The sequence below is a fragment of the Sphaerodactylus townsendi genome, linkage group LG14 (assembly GCF_021028975.2).
Source record: "Sphaerodactylus townsendi isolate TG3544 linkage group LG14, MPM_Stown_v2.3, whole genome shotgun sequence".
In the NCBI taxonomy this organism is placed as follows: Eukaryota; Metazoa; Chordata; class Lepidosauria; order Squamata; family Sphaerodactylidae; genus Sphaerodactylus; species Sphaerodactylus townsendi.
Window position 1 is genome coordinate 6,136,477 of NC_059438.1, and position 18,007 is coordinate 6,154,483.

General features: G+C 43.0%; 1 protein-coding gene across 1 annotated transcript in view; it reads left to right on the forward strand.

Annotated features, from left to right (window-relative positions):
* The first annotated feature begins 216 nt into the window (after positions 1 to 216).
* LOC125443503 (c-Maf inducing protein) overlaps positions 217 to 18,007 on the forward strand; it is a 149,697-nt gene continuing 131,906 nt past the window's right edge. The window contains exon 1 of the mRNA XM_048515673.1: positions 217 to 1,236. Within this exon, the coding sequence (XP_048371630.1) occupies positions 835 to 1,236 (402 nt within the window). The 5' untranslated portion in view covers positions 217 to 834. The remainder of the gene's footprint in view (positions 1,237 to 18,007) is intronic.

The window sequence follows — 18,007 nt, forward strand, 5'->3', positions numbered from 1 at the left end:
CTCCCCCGGGGCCCTGCTGGAGGGCCACGAGCCCGGTTTTGCAAGGCACAGGCCTCCCCCCCCCCCATTTTGCCCTCCATTGCCCCCTCCCCTCCGCGGACCCCCCAGTCTGCCTTAAGAGAGCAGCAATCTGCCACTCCAGCTCCCATTGACGTCAGAGCGGGCCGCACGTGACCGGGCGGGCCAATCACAGGCGCTCCGGAGCTGCTCCCGCAACAATCTTGCAGCGGGGCTTTTTCGCTCTTTCCTCCAGCCGGCGGAGGAAGCCTCGGCCGCCCCCCCGGTCCTCCCCCCCCCATCTCTTTTCCCACACCGCCTCCACTCCCGCACGCTCCCCTATTCTCCTTCCAGGCTCCCTCCCTCGGACACGCATCCTCAGCCCCCCCATTCAGACGTGCATCCAGGAGCGAAGGAGGCGCAAGCTGGAAACGGATTTTTTTTTCTTTATTGTTGTGGCTGGTCTTGTTCCCGTCTCCTTTTTTTTTTTTCTCGGATTCCCATTTCCTTTTTTTTCCCTTCCAAAAAAGAAAACGAAGGCTCCCTTTCGTCTCCTGCTTCCTGCTGCTGGATCTGTCTTTCTTTGCGATATGGATTGGACCCTCTGAAAGAAAGGAAAGACCCTAAAAGACCCTTCCCGAACGCGCCCTATTCTACAAAAGAGAGAGACGTCGGGAGAAAAGGGGAGAAAAAACATTGAAGTTGCCAACCGGGATTTTAAAAAAATCTCTTTGTGCTCAAAGGCGTTGCAAAAAAAAAATTTTTTTGAACAAAAATATATATTATTTTTTTAATATAAACGGCAGCCTTTCCCACCCTTTCCCCACCCTGGTTTGTATGTTGTGCGTGTCTTGGGATCCCTTTGTCAATTGCAAAGGTGATTTGGGCAGGAGGAGGAGGAGGAGGAGGGCTGAAGGCGCGGCGGGCCGGGGGGGCCACGTCGGACCGGCTGCCATGGCTCTGAACGGCAGCTGCGGCGGGGGAGGCGACCCCCGGCCGCTGGAGGAGACCAAGCCCCTGCTGGCCGACCTGGAGGGGCCGAGGCCCGGGGCCGCGCCGTGCCGTCGAGGCGGCCACTGCACCGGCATGAGGTACAAGCTGCTGCAGGAGGGCGACATCCAGGTGTGCTCCGTCCGGCACCCGCGCACCTTCCTCAGCAAGATCCTGACCTCCAAGTTCCTCAGGCGGTGGGAGCCTCACCATCTCACCCTGGCGGACAACAGCCTGGCCTCGGCCACGGTAAGTCCCCCTCCCTCCCCCCCCCCAAGAGCAGGAGACCCTCTGCCTGACCCTATCCCCAGAAAGGGGACCCTGCTTAATCGCGCTTTCCTAAAGGGGTGGGTTTGGGATCGTGGTGGGAGCCTCCTTGACTCACCTGGGAAAGGACGGTGGTCTGAATGGCAAGGAGGGGACAGCTTTTTATGTTGAGATTAAATTATGCCAATGAGAGGATTTGATTCGAACTCGAGGCAAAAGGGGGTACCTAACCTGGGTCTAGAGAGTGTTGGACTTGGGAGGCAGAACACAAAGGAATGGGGGAAGGGCCACAGATCCCTGGGGAAATAGGGTGGGGAGTGGGACGGATGCCGAGACACCTGTAGGATGGTGTGCAGGCAGAACAGCCTCCATGCCACTGAGATGAGAGGAAGGGGGTTGGCTGTCATTCTTTAATTTGATTCAAAAGTACTATCCAAGCTGGCAGGTTCAGGTGCCTGTTTTTGTGAATTTATATTATGGTCCTTTTTTCCAGATGTCATGCAATGTAACATTTTTGTATATATACCTGTTACTGAGCCAGGCGGCCCAGCTAACAAATCAGGACAACGACTTCAGGCTGGGTTTCAATATGCACACGCATGTAGTGTGTGGAATGATCATTTAAAATATTATTTTCTTCTTTCTTAGTTCGGAATAGCTGAGGATATAAAGCAGGAGCGGTAAAGCGCTCCTACACTTGGGTATATACATTTGGAATATACATTTGTTTGTGTCTGTGTGAAATTAATTGGTTAATGGAAAACCACTCCACGGTAATTTGTCATGATGGAGAGTCTGTTCGGTTTCTTCCCTCTCACATTCTTTTTTCCTTCATACATTTTAACTACCTTTTAAAAGACAATTTAGTATTTCTTGGCTTAGAACTGTGGTGGAATAGGGTGAAGAAGAATCCCATACTTTGAATGGATTGGTGAGAGGTTTGTGGAATACTTTTGCTGTGAATAGTTAAAAAAAAAGTGGTTTCGGGCCTTGGTTTCCTTCTGGTATTTTGGAAGGAAGAGGAGTGTTCTGTGTTCCCACAATGACTACAGGCAGGATAGGAAACTAAATTTCATCTCCAGGCGTATACTTCCTCCCCCACTTCATTGACAATTAGCCCAGGAAACTGACTTATGGAGGAAGAGAAATTGACATCACGAAGGTGTGTAGGGAAAGCAGCCTACATACCACTGAGATGAGTGTAAGGGGCTTGGTTGTCATTTCTCGTTCTGATTCAGAAGTACTATCGAAGCTGACCTGTTCAAACTGCCAGTTCTCATTTCTGTGAATGTATATTATTGTCCTTTTTAAAAAGATTTCATGCAATGTACCATTTGGGTATATATACCTGGTTCTGTAAGCCTAGTATTTTCAAATCGGTGGCCTTCAGCCTTTCCTGACTATTTTAAACATTTTCCTCTAGTTGTTTTTGTCTGTGCTTTCTCTCCCCACCCCCTTTTCTCTTTCCCTATCTTTTCCCACACTCTCCAAGCAGTGGTTGAAACAATACTGGCAATAAGACGCTTTAGGTCAAGTAGTCATCCATTTGTGGTGGAGACGCTACCAGTGGGAGAACAGTAATTTTTTTCAATGACAGGGAGCGATTTTGTACAAGGGCATAAACCAGTCAATTTGACAACAACCTTGGGATGTGCTTTACAGCTAGCCAGAGCTGTAGAGTTCTAGTGAACTATCATTATAAAAATTCATCCTCCCTCTCCCCCCCCCCCCCATTTTTAATCCTTTGTATACTCAAAAGTCTCTGTAAGGCCTTGATTTGCCCCAAACACAGAAATGGTGTAGGCACTGGATAGATTTTTTTTTCAATGATATAATGCAATTCAATGATATAATCAATTGCTATTCAAATGTGGGTACATGTAAATAAGGAGATCTCAACTATAGATATATGATGTCTTATTACCATGGCGTTCTTTCACAAAGCATATCCAGAGAAGGACCATTAATAAAATGTTCCCTTGCTTTGTTTTCACACCTAAAAAGCCGCCACGAATCCTGACATTTACTGCAATTTTGTTGAACCATGGGAATTATTGCGTGCCTGTAAGGTCTTCTAATTTGCTGCTGCTGAAGAAGAATGGTATTAGAGGAACGAATCAAGGACTGGAACAGCTATCCAATAGCTGCAGTTAATTTATTACTTATTTATTTAGATCATTTTTATGCTGCCTATCCAGAAATCCTGCTTTTTCCCCTACAGCTGCTGTGGTTTGATATACATGAGGCATAATATATCCCTCAGGTGTTGATCCACACTATCAACCAATCCAGTCAGGTGTTGATCCACACTATCAACCAATCCAGAGGCTTTATACTGCCCGCCAATCACTGAGTCCAGTGCTGCACATTGTTATTCTCTTTTTTGATTGCTGAGGTCTGAGCGCACAAAGTTACGTGCTGTGCTGATTCTCAGGTGTGTTAGGGTGTGGCTGTGATAGCTCTGGGTGTTTTAACAAAATCTGCCCCACTCATGTAGAAAGTGGAAACGGGGCTTCTAATTTGAAGAGCATAAAGGGATGCTTTTTTGCACATCTCTTCCTACAGGCCTTCATCCCCAGACAGTTACTCCCAGTATTGTAACCTAGCTAGGGGAGGGAAATCACCACTGCAGGCAGACTGGAGAGGTGGGAGGCTGGGTTTCCCCCTCATGAATCCTGCTGCTGTTTACGTGATGGGGTTTGAACACCTGGATCTACTGCTGCCCCATCGTTTGAGCCCCAGATTTGGTCCTCATGTGGAAAAGAGGAATGATAGCAAGCTGAGGCAGCAGAGGAGACATACCACCTCATCTCATTGAAAAAAGGTCACTAGGAAAAAAATTTGGAAAGCACAAATATATAATCAGAAGTTTTAAACTATGGCATGAAGTGCAATCTTAAGCATTTTCACTCAGAACTGAGCCCCTCTGACTTGGCGATGCTCTGTTACAGGTAATTGGGTTGGATTTCAGTCTTGGGAAGGAAGCTACTTAAGGTCAGACTTTGATTAAGGCAAGTAAGCAGACACTTTCGGAGCTGACTCTGGATCCTGAGCGCACTTATTTGGAAGTAAACCTCTTTATATGAAATATCATGCTTTTGGTGGTAAATATGTGGTTGCATCTAAGGTTCATGCAGTTTTCAAAAGGTTTTGAGATGATAATTGTCTTAAAGAGCCTTTTTCTAAACGGGTCTACTCTCAGTTCTATTCAGTGGGGCTTACTTCCAGAAAAGCCTTTTAAAAATGGCCCTGTTATTCCCTGTACCATAACCCTAGGCCGCCTATTAGACTATTTGCTTCTTGCTTTGATCTCTGTTGTTTTCGGCTAGTTTTTAATGTTTAAAGCTGAGATACTTCATGCATTTGTATTGATGCAAAGAGTGAGGGCGTTTCGTGCACAATACATGGAAAATAACTGGAAAAGGGAAGTTTGAAAGATTTGTTTTGAACAGCTGCATCTGTAGTCCATGCTTGGCTTTTCCACATGTAGCCTACACATAAAAAAGAGGATCCCTGTTCCAGGAATTTTGCAATCTAAAGTCCTTGAGAACATTAAATTAAAACCCTGTTGGGGAAGACAGTAACATCTGTGTGATTTGAAGCAGACAGCCATCTTGGTTACTGTTCCTCCACTGCCCCTCGTGCCCTGCCTGAGTCTGAATTAACATGTTTCACTTAAAGCACTTTTCATTTTGGGTTGTGCACGTGTGTAAACCAGAAGAATCATTCTAAATATGTTTCTGGTTTTTGATGTGTCAGGCAGTTTAAAATATGCTGCTGCCAGGTATCTGAATCAATTGAGGGCTACATAGAAAGGTTGCTTTTGCAAGTGGATTTCTCCCGTTCTCATTTGTACAATGCAAGAGTGATTTCTGCTTAGTAGGCTTTTTATAACCCCTCCCCCCCCCCCTGCCCCAAGTTTGTAGTGACCCATTCTTCTTTTGGAGAAGTCAGCGATCAACTTTTTGAAAGATAAGCTGGGTTTGAGAAGGGGTGACATAGAAAGTGGTGAAAAGAAAGTTACACAGCATATTATTGGATTCTACTCCGCCCCGGTTAAAATGGAGATTTGGAAAAAATACTTGGAATACTTTTTAATGGGCTATTTTTTTTTCTGCATGGGATGTAATCTGTTTTGACTTGATTTCAAATGTTGGCGATTATCAGCCAGACTTCTGGAATCAATATGATACCCGAACTATTATAACAATCCTTTATTGGGAACCCAAATGATTCTTGCTTGTCGTTGGCAAATTGCTGTGACGCCCGCGGTGAAGAAGGGGTTGACCAAAGTATTGGGCATGGGAGAGATGGGGAAATGAAAAACTAAAATTAGCCTCTCTCTCAAAGGACTCCGATCTTTAATTTGTTTAGAAAAGAAAATTGGAACTTATTTGTTCTGTACTGAAATTGACATTCTAATTCGATCAGATGAGAAGGATATTTACATAAAACTGCCTTATCCTGAGTTCAGCCTTTGGCCTTTATCCTGAGTTGAGCCTTTGGTCTGTCAAGGTCTGCCTTGTCTAACAATTCTCCAGGTAAAAGTCTTTCATGTCACTTCGTCCTTTTAACTGGAGATGCCAGGGGCTGACCCAGGAATCTTCTGCATGCAAAGCAGGTTCTTTGCAACTGAGTCATGTCTCTGCGCGTAGCTATTTTCTTGTTGTGGTTAATAATAGGATGGTACATTGTATGACTTGTTAGTGGTCTTCATTAATATTTACTTAAAGTACACAGAAATATACATAAAAATCTGAAGGGCTGATCCCTGACACAGGAAGTTGCATATTGAATGCAGTTGTGTTAGCAGCAGTAGGGACTTTTGCCACTGTTTTAGAGGAATGGAGATTATTGTCTACTGATTTTTTTTGTTACTTTGTCAATTACACACATTATTGTGATGTCCTCTGTGCTCCCCACCCCTTCTGTTTTGTTATTGTTCCTGCTCTTTCTCATAGCGCAGAGTGCTTTAAACAAGATGCATTTTTCATTGTCACTTTCAACTCCAGTGTGAGCTTGATTCTGTACAGGATTACTGTTTTCATCAACAGTTTTATTTTCTACCAGTGTGTGAATGGAAATTGACATGTCATTTTTTTTGTCTGTTTGTTTCAGTGCTAGATGTCCCAGTTGAATAATTTTAATATTTGCAAACTTTTGTTTGCCAGGTAGCTAACTGCTTGCTCAGGGACATTTATTTTTTCCCTCTGGGGAAGCTTATTAAGCAAGCAAGACATAAATATGTCTATTTGTTTGTAGAAAATACTTATTTAGAATGTTGCTGTCCTGTTCAATAACTTTCAAGACTGTTAATAAAACGTTTGTAGAGCCAAAATACCTACTTATTAACATAGTTGATTTTATTATGCATCATTAATTGAGTTCTCTGCAGTAATAGCATTCTGAGACCCACAACAAACAGTTAAATCTAGCAAAGTTTATAAAATATTCTGAAAGCATGCACAATTACTGAATCCCTGCAACCTTTTTGGAGGGAAATGCTTTAATATCTGTATTTCTAAACTGAGTCATCGGGAGAGGTCAAAATGCATCCCTTCCCGAATTCACAATTAGAAAATCCACTTTGGAGTGTTGCTAGTCCTCATGACTATGACAGTACTTTTAAAAAGGTCAAGGCGAATGTCAAGGGTGAAAAATGTCCTGAGGAAATCAGAAATGGAAAAGAATATGCATGCGTTCTATCAGCAGGCTCCTGTGTGTACTGGGAGACTAACCCAAACTCTTGGCATGCATTTGCCAGCTGACACATAGCACATGTTTGAGTTGGGCAGTGGTGTGCAGATTTGAAAAAGGAAAAGTATACCCAGTATTTTCTTCCCCAAAACTAAGGTGGCCTAGGAAGACCCAAACAAGGACATCAAAGACATACGCTCTTGTTTATTTTATTGCTAGATCCCTCCCCCCCCCCCTTGAATTCAACAGACCAATTTGACTGTTACTGGCCTTTTAAGATTTATTTCGGAAAGCGGGTTGGTTTGATTGCTTTAATTGGATGAGTGCTAGACTCATTAGGAATTGTACATTGGCTACTCGTCTCCCTAATCTTCAGTTGGTTCTTCTTCTCTTTACGTTGGAAACATAATTTCCATTCTCGGGCATCTGGCACAGTAGTCTTAAACTTATACTGCCGTGATAATGAGTAACAGAGAGAGCGATCTCAGTCTCAGACTGCCAACCAAATGTTTAGACATACAGTTATTGTCTGTCTCCTAAGGAGACAGAAAATGTGTTCACAGAATTACTAAATAACTCCCCAACAAGGCCTGCATAATGCATTAGGAATGTTGCATTTGAACTGAACTGTGCCTTTGTCCACAGATTGTCTGTTCAGTAGCAGTCCTAATTCATGTATTTATTGTACCCCGTTATTAAACAGGACCTCAGTTGAGTGCTTGGCACTTAATTGGTAACAAAAGGCTGGTTGATACTGGTATCCTGATGACTGCAGCAAATGGTGGGATTGTACCTCTGGATGAGTTGTTGCTGTCCCGAATCATAGGCAACTTTCGGATCACTGTAGTTTGTGTAGAGATGTCAGCTGAGTGGTGGCAAACAGCAAGATTACGGGGCGGGGACATGCAGACAGGTGCCACGCCAATGCTGTGAAGTCACTTCTGGTCCAAAGTCATCCCGTAGAGTTTTGGGGGAGTCCTAGAGCGGTACACCAACATGATGATGTCACTTCCAGACTGAGCACGTACTGAAGATTTTCAGGGGAATCCTAGGGCATCATGCCAGTGAAATGGCAGAATGGCACAATTCCTGTTCCCCCTACCCCAATTTTCTCCTATTGTCCTACCGAGTAAAGGTAAAGAGAGCTTCTGGTCGCATCAGGTTTGCGTCAACATTAAAGACCATCCTCTTGGGGAATGTCTCCCACACAAGTTCTACTGTAGTTTAATATCTGCCAACAAAGCCTTGTTAAGATATTGACTTCTTCGATACCATCTTAGCATCTGCTAGGACCATACTCATATTGGAAACAAATGGCGCTAATCTTTAAGGCAGGGCTGTGTCAAACTGATTTGTTATTGTGACTTGGTCAAACAGGTCCTGGGGGCTTGGGTGACGGCCTCAGGTGGGCAGTCCACAGCGAACTGGACAGCACACATCAGCGTTCGGGGAATGACTGCCCTTAGCTGGCCAGCCCGCAGTGGACTCATTGGCTCAGATTGGCGTGCGCGCGCGTGTGTGTGTGTAAGAGCCCTAAGTGAATGGGCATTTATACTTTTATCTACCGTTTCAGCTGTTAATGGGTGTTCATTCAGACTTGCTTTTTAGATGGTTGTTGTTACAGATTTTTCGTTGTTGTTTTAATCTGTTTTCATGCATCCTGTGGTTTTTCTTGTTGAAAGCCCCTAGTGGTATCTTTAAGAGAGAGCTAAATTCAGATTTATTTAAATTTACAGTCAGAGACCAGCACATATAAAGCCAACTACGGTAGTTGGTATTACGAGTGTTATTAAAACCAATACAAAAGAGAGAGCTAAGAGTTTAAATTTACTAAATTAATAAATGATAAATGTCATTGTTTCTTTGAGGTGGCATAGTGCATTTGGTCACGTGTGTGAACTTAGATGAATTAACCAGAATTAAGGCTTTATGCCTTATCATTAAGTTAGAAATTGTGAATTTTGAAAATGTACATTTTTGTTTTAATTTTCTCCTGCCTCCCAGAACGATTTGGATGGATGATAACCTTACTTTCATATTTGTCTGGTTTCAAAAGTAGTAAGATTTGCTTTAAAAAATATTCTGTGTTGCAGTGCAGATTTATCCAGACTTATTCAGAAGCAGGAGCTACCATATGGTATAGTTGGAACAGAAATTCTCTTGACTGTTGGAGGTTTCAAATAATACCTTGCAGGTCTGGGAATCTAAAAAGGGCCAAAGTATATTTTGTGTTAGGAAGAACCTGGTGGACTCTTGATTATTAAGAACAGGACACACCCTGGTTGACTAATAACAACACAGTTACCCATTAACCTCCACCAAGGAAGCAAAAAGTGGACATTGATTCATTGTTTTTAGTTTCACTTCTCCCATTATGGGAAGTGAAGCAGGAGCTATTGCAGATGAGAATTTGGTAACATCCGACAGGCGCTTAGCAGCTTGTTGATGAGTCGATTCGATTTCGAATACCTTTAATGGCATATAGATTGTTTAAGATTAGCTTAGCAAGATAATAACAGCCTTTACAACTTTACAATTTCTGACGAGTTAAAATAACACCATTTAAAAATTTAGCCACCGCTTCCAACAGCTCGTAGTTGTGGTTGTTGATGAGTCAACTGTTGAAAGTTTTGAACGGAAGTTGATGCACTTGATTTTATTCGCTTGCTGCCAGGCCTCTCAAATGAAGGCCTAGTTTGAAGTTGGTTTGAGAAATGGTTGGCTAGTTTCGTTTTGCTTCAGAAGATGCTTGCCATTAATTCATAAGATTCTGTTTTCTGCTGGGACTTCTTTATTCCAACTTGGTGTGGGTTTTTCTGAAGTGCTTTCCAGCTTGTTGTGGTGGTTCTGTTTTCTAATTTAAAAACATTGTTCATGTTTAATTACACAATAAATAGCTTCAACAAACGTAGCAGAAAAAGACACATTTGAGACACATGTTGAGAAAATCCAACTGAGGCCATTATGGGGGGTGGAGAGGAATCACAGTTTGCACTTGAGAGTTTAAGGGTGTGTATGTGTTTCCTATCAGCAATAGGAGAGAGAAGAGTTGGCACTTTTAGAAATATGCGTTTATTTGGTGGAAGAGCATTGCTTTTTCTGCTTAGCATAACTCTGAGCTTCTTGAGCAAGATGAAGATTTCACATCATCAATAAAAGCCAGGTTCATGAGTGATACGTTTTAATTGTCCTACTGTTTGTCAGACCCTTGGCATCGTGGATATTGGCAACCCAAAGCATTATTTCCTTTACATGTTGTGGCAACCCAAAGCATTATTTCCTTAACATGTTGGGTCATTAACGCCACTGGACGAGGCTTCTCCTTTCTCAGCTCCAGCACCCCACACCGTCTCTCCGGGCCCCATTTCTACAGCCGCCCTTCCTTGTAGCAATCCACTTTCAGCCAATCCTTCCACAAAAGCGGCAAGAAAAACACCAGCTGAAAAACTGCCTTCTGTGATATTGTGGCATCACATAAAGGGGTGTCCCTTCTTTCAGGTTTGCTTGTGTGATCTGCAATGATTCTCAGATCCGTTTCTGCCTGTCCTGTTGACAGAGGGCTGGCTTGTTCTATTTTTTAATCCTCTTCCCCCACAGGAAAGAGAATCTTTGGAAGACTGTTTCAGAATGCATTTTAAAAAGAACACGACCAAAATATTTTGAAGCTGATCTGACAATGGTGCCTTTTTCAGGGTCATCAGGGGTACTCGGCCACTTCAGCTGGCTGGAATACTCAGCTGTGAAAGAGGATTCCTTCCCCTTTGCATTTCACAGCGAGTCAGGAATTGTTTCCTGAAAATGAGATGGGCACAGAACCAAAAGCTTGCCGTTCATGTGGCACCTGAGGAGGGTATCGTGTTCACCAGCCTAGCCAGCAGGCAGGCTCTGGGTTGCAGACTTGGTAACTCCTGAGTAAGGTAACTCCTGAATTCCCTGAGTTCTGTTTCACTCTTATTTGTGACCATGTAGCTGAGTGCCCTGCACACATACCACAGTTGAGGGAAAGGTTGTGGCACCTTGCTGAAGGGTGAGGCAGAGTTACTCTTTGGTCCGGTCGAGGTCAGTTCCAAAACATTGCCTGGACAAGAAAGACTGGTGTGGTAAGTGGAGCAGGAAATGGCATTGTCTGCCTGGGGAACTGAGAAAAACGGCTTGTGTCAAGAGCCTGTTGCGGGGTCTGAGGGCAAGTCTGTGAAGTATTCGCCAAGGTGCTTTGTTGCCCAGATCTGCTAACCGAAGAAGAAGTTGTAGGATCATAGTAAGGAAGGGCAGGGAGCCAGTCACAGGGGGAAGGAAGAAACCAGACAAACAGTCTGGGAAGTTGGGGTGCTGTGTGGTTTCCAGGCTGTATGGCCGTGTTCTAGCAGCATTCTCTCTTGATGTTTCGCCTGCATTTGTGGCTGGCATCTTCAGAGGATCTGAACAGTCTGGGGAGTTATTCCGTCACAGGGAGCCAGAAAGTTTGTCAGCCTCTGAATCTTTTTGGAAAGCCCGATGACACTTTGGGCTTGAATAGGTTCCCAGACTATTTGTCTTGCTCCTTCTCCTTGTGACTAGTTCCCTGTTTTTCCTTACTGTTATTTTATAACTTCCTCTTCTGTTAGCAGGTTTTGTCTGGGCCGCAAAGCCCTTGGCTTCACATATATGCTCTGCCATCGTCCTGTGATTTGAGTCCTGTGATTTGAAGCTGCCCATGGCTGATTAACGTTCTGTTTACTTCCTGTTGGAATACAAATATTTCATGTAGATGTTTCTATTTGTGATTAACAATAATACTTTTAAAAGTTTTTCTGGCTGTTCTTTGGGAATGGTAACAAGATCTTGTCAGGGTAGCTTGTTTGCTGTCCTGCTTACCACTGGGCCGGGAGCCCGGATAGCATCAGATTTTTCTGGCTGATGGAATTGTATGTTCCGCTGATTCATGTGTCTTTTAACCTAGGTATCAGTTGGAAGGCAGTTTTAGGATTGAGCAGAATCCCTGATTTTGGTTAAATAGGCTCATTCCAAAAGCATTTACCCTGCTTTTTTTCTTATGTATGTGTTAATACAGTGGTACAAAATGGCATCAATTTTGCAGCTGACTTATGACAACCCCACAGTGTTTTCAAGGCAAGAGATGAACATAAATGGTTTGCCGTAGCCTGCCTCTATGAAGTGATCCTGGACTTCCTCAGTGGTCTCACATCCAGATACTAACTGGAGCAAACCCCGCTTAGTTTCTGAGATCTGATCAGATTGGACTAGCGGGCCATCCAGGGCGCAACACAGGTTAAAATACTATACTCTGTTCCACATAAAGATGTTTGTAGATTGTATATTCCTCCACCACAGAACAAAGCTGTGATGATGTGAGAAGACAAGAGTATAAATCAAAGCTGTTCCTCAAACTGGAAAATCCACCCTTAAACTGTTCTCTAGGAATTAGGATTTGGTGTACTAGGACATCACACATGATGCAATAAACAAGGCCTAAGGGAAGTAGAGATCAGAGAAGAGACTTTAGGTTCTTTTGTGATGTATACAATAGGAAATGGTGTTGTAATTTTCCAGTTATTATTTCATTCAGGGGACGGGGAGAATGATGGGCTGTTCTAAATGAATCTATGCAAGTGGATTTCTCAGGATGAATAATGGTAGTAATAATATCCATTCTCAACATGAATCATAAAAAAATAATAAATATCATGATTTGATCATCAAGATTCAGCAACTATGGCACAAACTAACTGAGGTTGTCCAGTGGCGTTCGGCACCTTGGGTACCATTCTGCACAAACTAGGGCTGCACTTAAAACATCTTCAAATTGACAAAATCAACATCTGTCAGATTCAAAAGGCAGCCCTGCTGGGATCTGCGCTGATACATTACAACATCCCAGGCCTCTGGGAGAGGCTCAGATTGAGTTGAAAGGCCAACAACCAGCTAAAGAACTGGCAGCTATAAGATTAAACAAAACTGAAAAAAAATAATTAAAAAAACAACAGTCTGGCGGATATATTCTTGGAATTTAGAAGAGAACAAAACTGGATCCTTCTAGGTATCCTCCCAAGCTAATCTTGGGAAGTCTGCCCTAATCTCTTCCTGGGTTGGCTATGTAAAAACTTGGTATGTAAACTTTATTTTTAGGACTGACACAGTGGCATTCTAACCAGGATGAATAAGTCAGCTCATGAAAGTTTATACGCTGGAAAATTGTGTTGGTCTTAAGGTGCTATTGGAATCGAATTTTGTTTTCATCCTAGACAATGTTTCCATGTCCATGGAAGTGTATAAGCCTAGAAGGGTGTAACTCTGCTTTGAAATATGTATTTACTTCACTTATAGTCTACTTTTCTTGCTAAGACTCAAGGCAGGTTTATATATATAAACACACTTCAGTCAGATCATAATTAGTTGATTAATTGCTGGCCTTTTAACCAGTAGTTTTAAATCTTACGTCATTGCATTTTTAGCCTGTCCGAAGGCAAAAGAGGGGGTTCTCTCTTCTTTTCCATTTATCCTCTGCATAACCTGTGAAATAGGTTAAGTTAAAGAAAAGTGCGTGGCCCTGGCTTTGTGGCTGAGTGAGGATTTGGATCAAATAAAATCAAATTTTGATTGATTTGGGTGAAATCAAATCAAATTAAACAATGAAATATATTTATTACCAGTAGAATTATCTTGGCTTTCAACCAGGAGGGCAAACGATTTGAACCCGGCACATGAAATGTTACAGGACCATGACCGGAGAAGTAGTTGGATATCTTAGTCTGTTTGCTGGCTGAAGAGTGAGTTAAATCATCTCTCACTTTATCATTGTCTCCTCCTTTGCCCCTCCTTCTCTTGCCGGCTCTCATAACAATAGTTCACAGTCTTTTCTTTCATTTAGTTAACGCTTGCCTTAGCATGTCAATTATTAAGGAAGGATAAACTGAGACTGAGATCAAGAGACATTCCTTGTTAGAACTGAGCTTTGCTTTTGCTTTGCTCCTGCTTGATTGGTAAGATGAAGCAGCAGTCCAGTTAATCTGTCCAGGATGCGAAACCTCTTCTTGCTTTGTCAGATAAAGCAGCCTGGAGGAGGAGACTCTCCATACAGTGGCGTAGTGCCCAGGGGGCAGGGAAGAGTGTGTTGCCCCGGGTGCGCATCGGTGTGGGGCTGTGGCGGGACGTTCTGGGGCATGGCAGTGGCGCAGGGCTCACATGTGCCCTGGGCGCAGTTCCCCCTTACTATGGCTCTAGCTCCATATGACAGAAAAGAAACCTCCAAATAATGCATTTTTAAAATAAACAAAAGCAGAAACAGGGAGAATTACCCAGATTGCCTCCTTCCCCTTCTTCACCAGAACCGCAAGCAACGCATACAACCTCACATTTATTACTTTCTCATGCAAATCTATTAAAAGCAAGGGCACTTCTTATATATTCTTGATTTTTTGAGATACATACCCAGGCTGATACACAATTCTCATGGTTCTGTTTATTTAATCCATGTTTATGTGTGCATAGTATGTTGTAACTGGGCCACTAAAGAAGACCTGGGGGGCCAAAAATCATTTGACATGTAAGTTTATGTTATAAACCCTGTGCTTGTTAGGTGGCTTTAGATAATCAGCTCTGTATTTGCTGCCATAAATGCTAAAGATGCCCTTGTATATATGTGTATATGTGTGTGTGTGTATATAAATGTGTGCTTTGTAATGGATATATTTAATTGCTTAATTTGGTTTTATTTCACTCAACCTTTTGGTTACCCAATTTTGTTTTGTGGCTGGGTCATTTCTCCCTCTGTTCTGCTTGAGTGAGGATTCAGTTCTGTGTTTCCTCAAACCTGGGCCTTTTCCGCATAAGTCACCTAGAAAGTTTCCAGAATGTTTTTGATTCCTCTTCCCTTTACTACAATGTTTGTTCATACTCACCTCCTCCAAATGTTTCATGGCCACCATGCTGTTTAAATTTTTTTTGTTTATTTGTTGAAACGATTCTTTGTTGATCCATTGATTTGATACTCTGCAGCTCCATTTAAATGATGCTTTGTTGATTCACCTAAAACAGAACTCCCTCCCACCCAAATGAAGAGGTAATTGGGGGAAAGGAGTGAAGTGAGGGACACAAAAAAAATGGCGGAAAGGTGAAATGTTTCAAATATAACTGCACTGCGAGGGAAGCTGGCCTGGAAATGTTTCAGTCAAAAGCAAGGTTGTAAAAGTGTTTTCAAAACCATCAAGGCAAAAGGTGCTTGGAAATGTTTTCAGGTGAAACTGGAGAAAAGACATGCAGAATTCCACAGAGGAAATGCTTCATGAATGGGCCAGAAACAAATTTAAGGCCTTAATCTGGTACTCTAACCACCTCAACTTTGGTGTAACTTTGCATAATACTAAAACATTGTTGGGCTTACTCTTTTGATATATTTTTTAAAATTGTAAGGATGTTAATTATTTAAGCTACCATTCATTTGTTAGAACAAAATCTACTTTGCCTATTTTATTTTTCCATTTCTCATTTTTTTCACTACACCAGTACTCAAACGGCCTAAAGTAAGAGATACATCCTTAATTTGTCATATCAGCATCTGAAAGTTGCTCTCACTAATCTGTTTATGGAAGCTGCTTGTTGTCTCAATTCAGGACATTTTTTTAAATCGTTTTCATTTGGCTTTCCATGGTACAAATTACTTTACAACTCTCAATTCTACTTTTTTATCCACAGACAAGACCTTTGTAAGGTAAGGTTTGACTGGGATCTCCCTGGTTCAGGTCAATGTTCTGCCTATCAACCAACTTGATTGAACTTTTTCCGGAGGTTTAACTTTCTTTCTAACTCTTATCTCTGTGTGTAAAGTGCCATCAAATCACAGCTGACGTGGCAACCGGGTAGGGCTTTTGAGGCAAGAGACTAATAGAGGTGGTTTACCATTGCTTTCCTCTGCATAGTGACCCTGAGATTCCTTGGTGGTCTTCCATCCAGGTACTAGCCAGGACTGACCCTGCTTAGCTTCTGAGATCTGACAAGATCTGGCTAGCCTGGCTCGTCCAGGTCAGGGCACTATTATATATACCTTTCAAAAATGAGAAAAGAGAAATGCCTTGCTGGGTAAGGATTTGGTGTTATCCACGTGCTGATTTTTTCCCCTGGTTTAGAAAAGGGACCAGTAAACCTGTTGTTGAAGTCCTAGCATAGTGGTGGCGAACCTTTGGCACGGGTGCCAGAGGTGGCACTCAGAGCCCTCTCTGTGGGCACGCGCAAACAGAGTGCCCCCCAAATCTAGGCTGGCCTGGGCCGCTGGGCTCAATTATTAGCATTAAACCTAAGACCTAGTTTTGGAGAAGCAGTGTAGGTAACCCTGTTAAGCACTGTTAAACCCCACTGATTTTCATGCAAAGAACTTAAGCACGATCCTTTACCTGGGAGTAAGCTTGGTTGCTGGCAATGGGGCTTGCTTCTGAGTCAACCCTCCTAGGGTCGGGATTCACCCGTTGGAAGAGTTGCACGGTTGCTTCAAAGCCAAGTCACTGACTACCACCAAGCTTACTCCCGAGTAACACACGCCTTGGAGCCAACCATTTTTCCTAAACTAAAACCTCAGTATTCAGGTTAAATTGCCGTGTTGGCACTTTGTGATAAATAAGCGGGTTTTGGGCTGCAATTTGGGCACTCGGTCTCAAAAAGGTTCGCCATCACTGTCCTAGCATTATACAATAAATTCAGTCATGAGTCCTAATTGCTCAATCTTTTTCTTTTATTCTGCAAGAATAATGATTGCAGAATGTAGATCAGTTTTTTGGGTAGTCTCAGTGGTAAAGCTCTCTCTCTCTCTCTCTCTCTCTCTCTCTCTCTCCCTCTCTCTCTCCCTCTCTCTCTCTGTAGATTCTCTGATCTGATCTTTCTCCAGCATTCTCAATGCAATGATTTTTTTTTGTTAGCATGCTTGGGCCTGAGTTTTTTTTGCAGTGTTTTGCGATCCAGCGTTGCTCATGGACAGCAGCAAATGTGTTTGTTGGTTGTGTCACTGGTCTGACTCAGCCAGCCCTCCTTTGTGTCTTCATTGTTCCTTTGAATTCTCCTACATGAGAAACCTTTGCAAGGGCAGGCAGTCATCTACGTAAAAGGGTAGCTTTTCCACATTGCAATCAGATGTGTGGACTATGATTCGCTTACTGTGTAATCAAGGACTCCCACGGTTGGCTATGAGTACTGGCAAGATGAGGTGGAGTCGTCAGCAGCACGGTGAACTTTAAACGAAAACAAGCAACTGGGGAAGGGGGCAAGGGCATACCGATCCTCAGCAGAAATGTATGGGATCCTTAGGTTGAGGAGTCACTTGGTGGCTCGGAGAATGGCTTGGGGGCGCATGATGCAGTTATGTTGTTAGTCAAGCAAGATCATATCAATTCTACAAAGTTGTTCTGGTTTTTACATCAGCCTAATTGTCGTACTTCTCTCCAAATAATCCCAGGAGTCATTTGGGCTTTGGAGGAGGAGACATAGAGGTCTCTGGAACAAATAAACTGGCAAAAAGCATTTGTTAAAAGTCCCTAGAGTCACAAACTTTTTGAAGTGGAGACCCTATCTAACCTTATTGCATTGGGGATTTCACAGCGGTCTCTTTGTTCTTCTTTCTCCTCCCTCGTACAATTGCCACCCACTGGTTGAGTGAGTTGTGACGTTTGGGTCATTTCCCCTGAGAGGCGTTCCTAGAATTCCCTAGCGTAAAGGTATCTAAACAATTTGAGCCTTTGGGCACCTTTTGAATTCTGGTATGTCATAGTGGGTATGTCCACAGAATGGCTACCACAAAATAGTTGTTGCAAGAAATGGAGCCATCTACAAAATGGCTGCCACAGCTTATTTTAAGTCATACAGTGAAGATCCTTGTGCTGTGGTGGCAGCTGCTGCCAAAGCAAGATTTTTTTTAAAAAAAATCTGCACAGCCAATCAAATCTCCCATGGCCCACCTGAAATGCTGCTGGGCAAAATACTTACCTGTCCCATGAGAGGACATGGCTGTTAGACCTGCTTAGCTCTCTAGCTGTAGATAGATAGGTAATACATGTGAGACTCCAACAATTAAGTG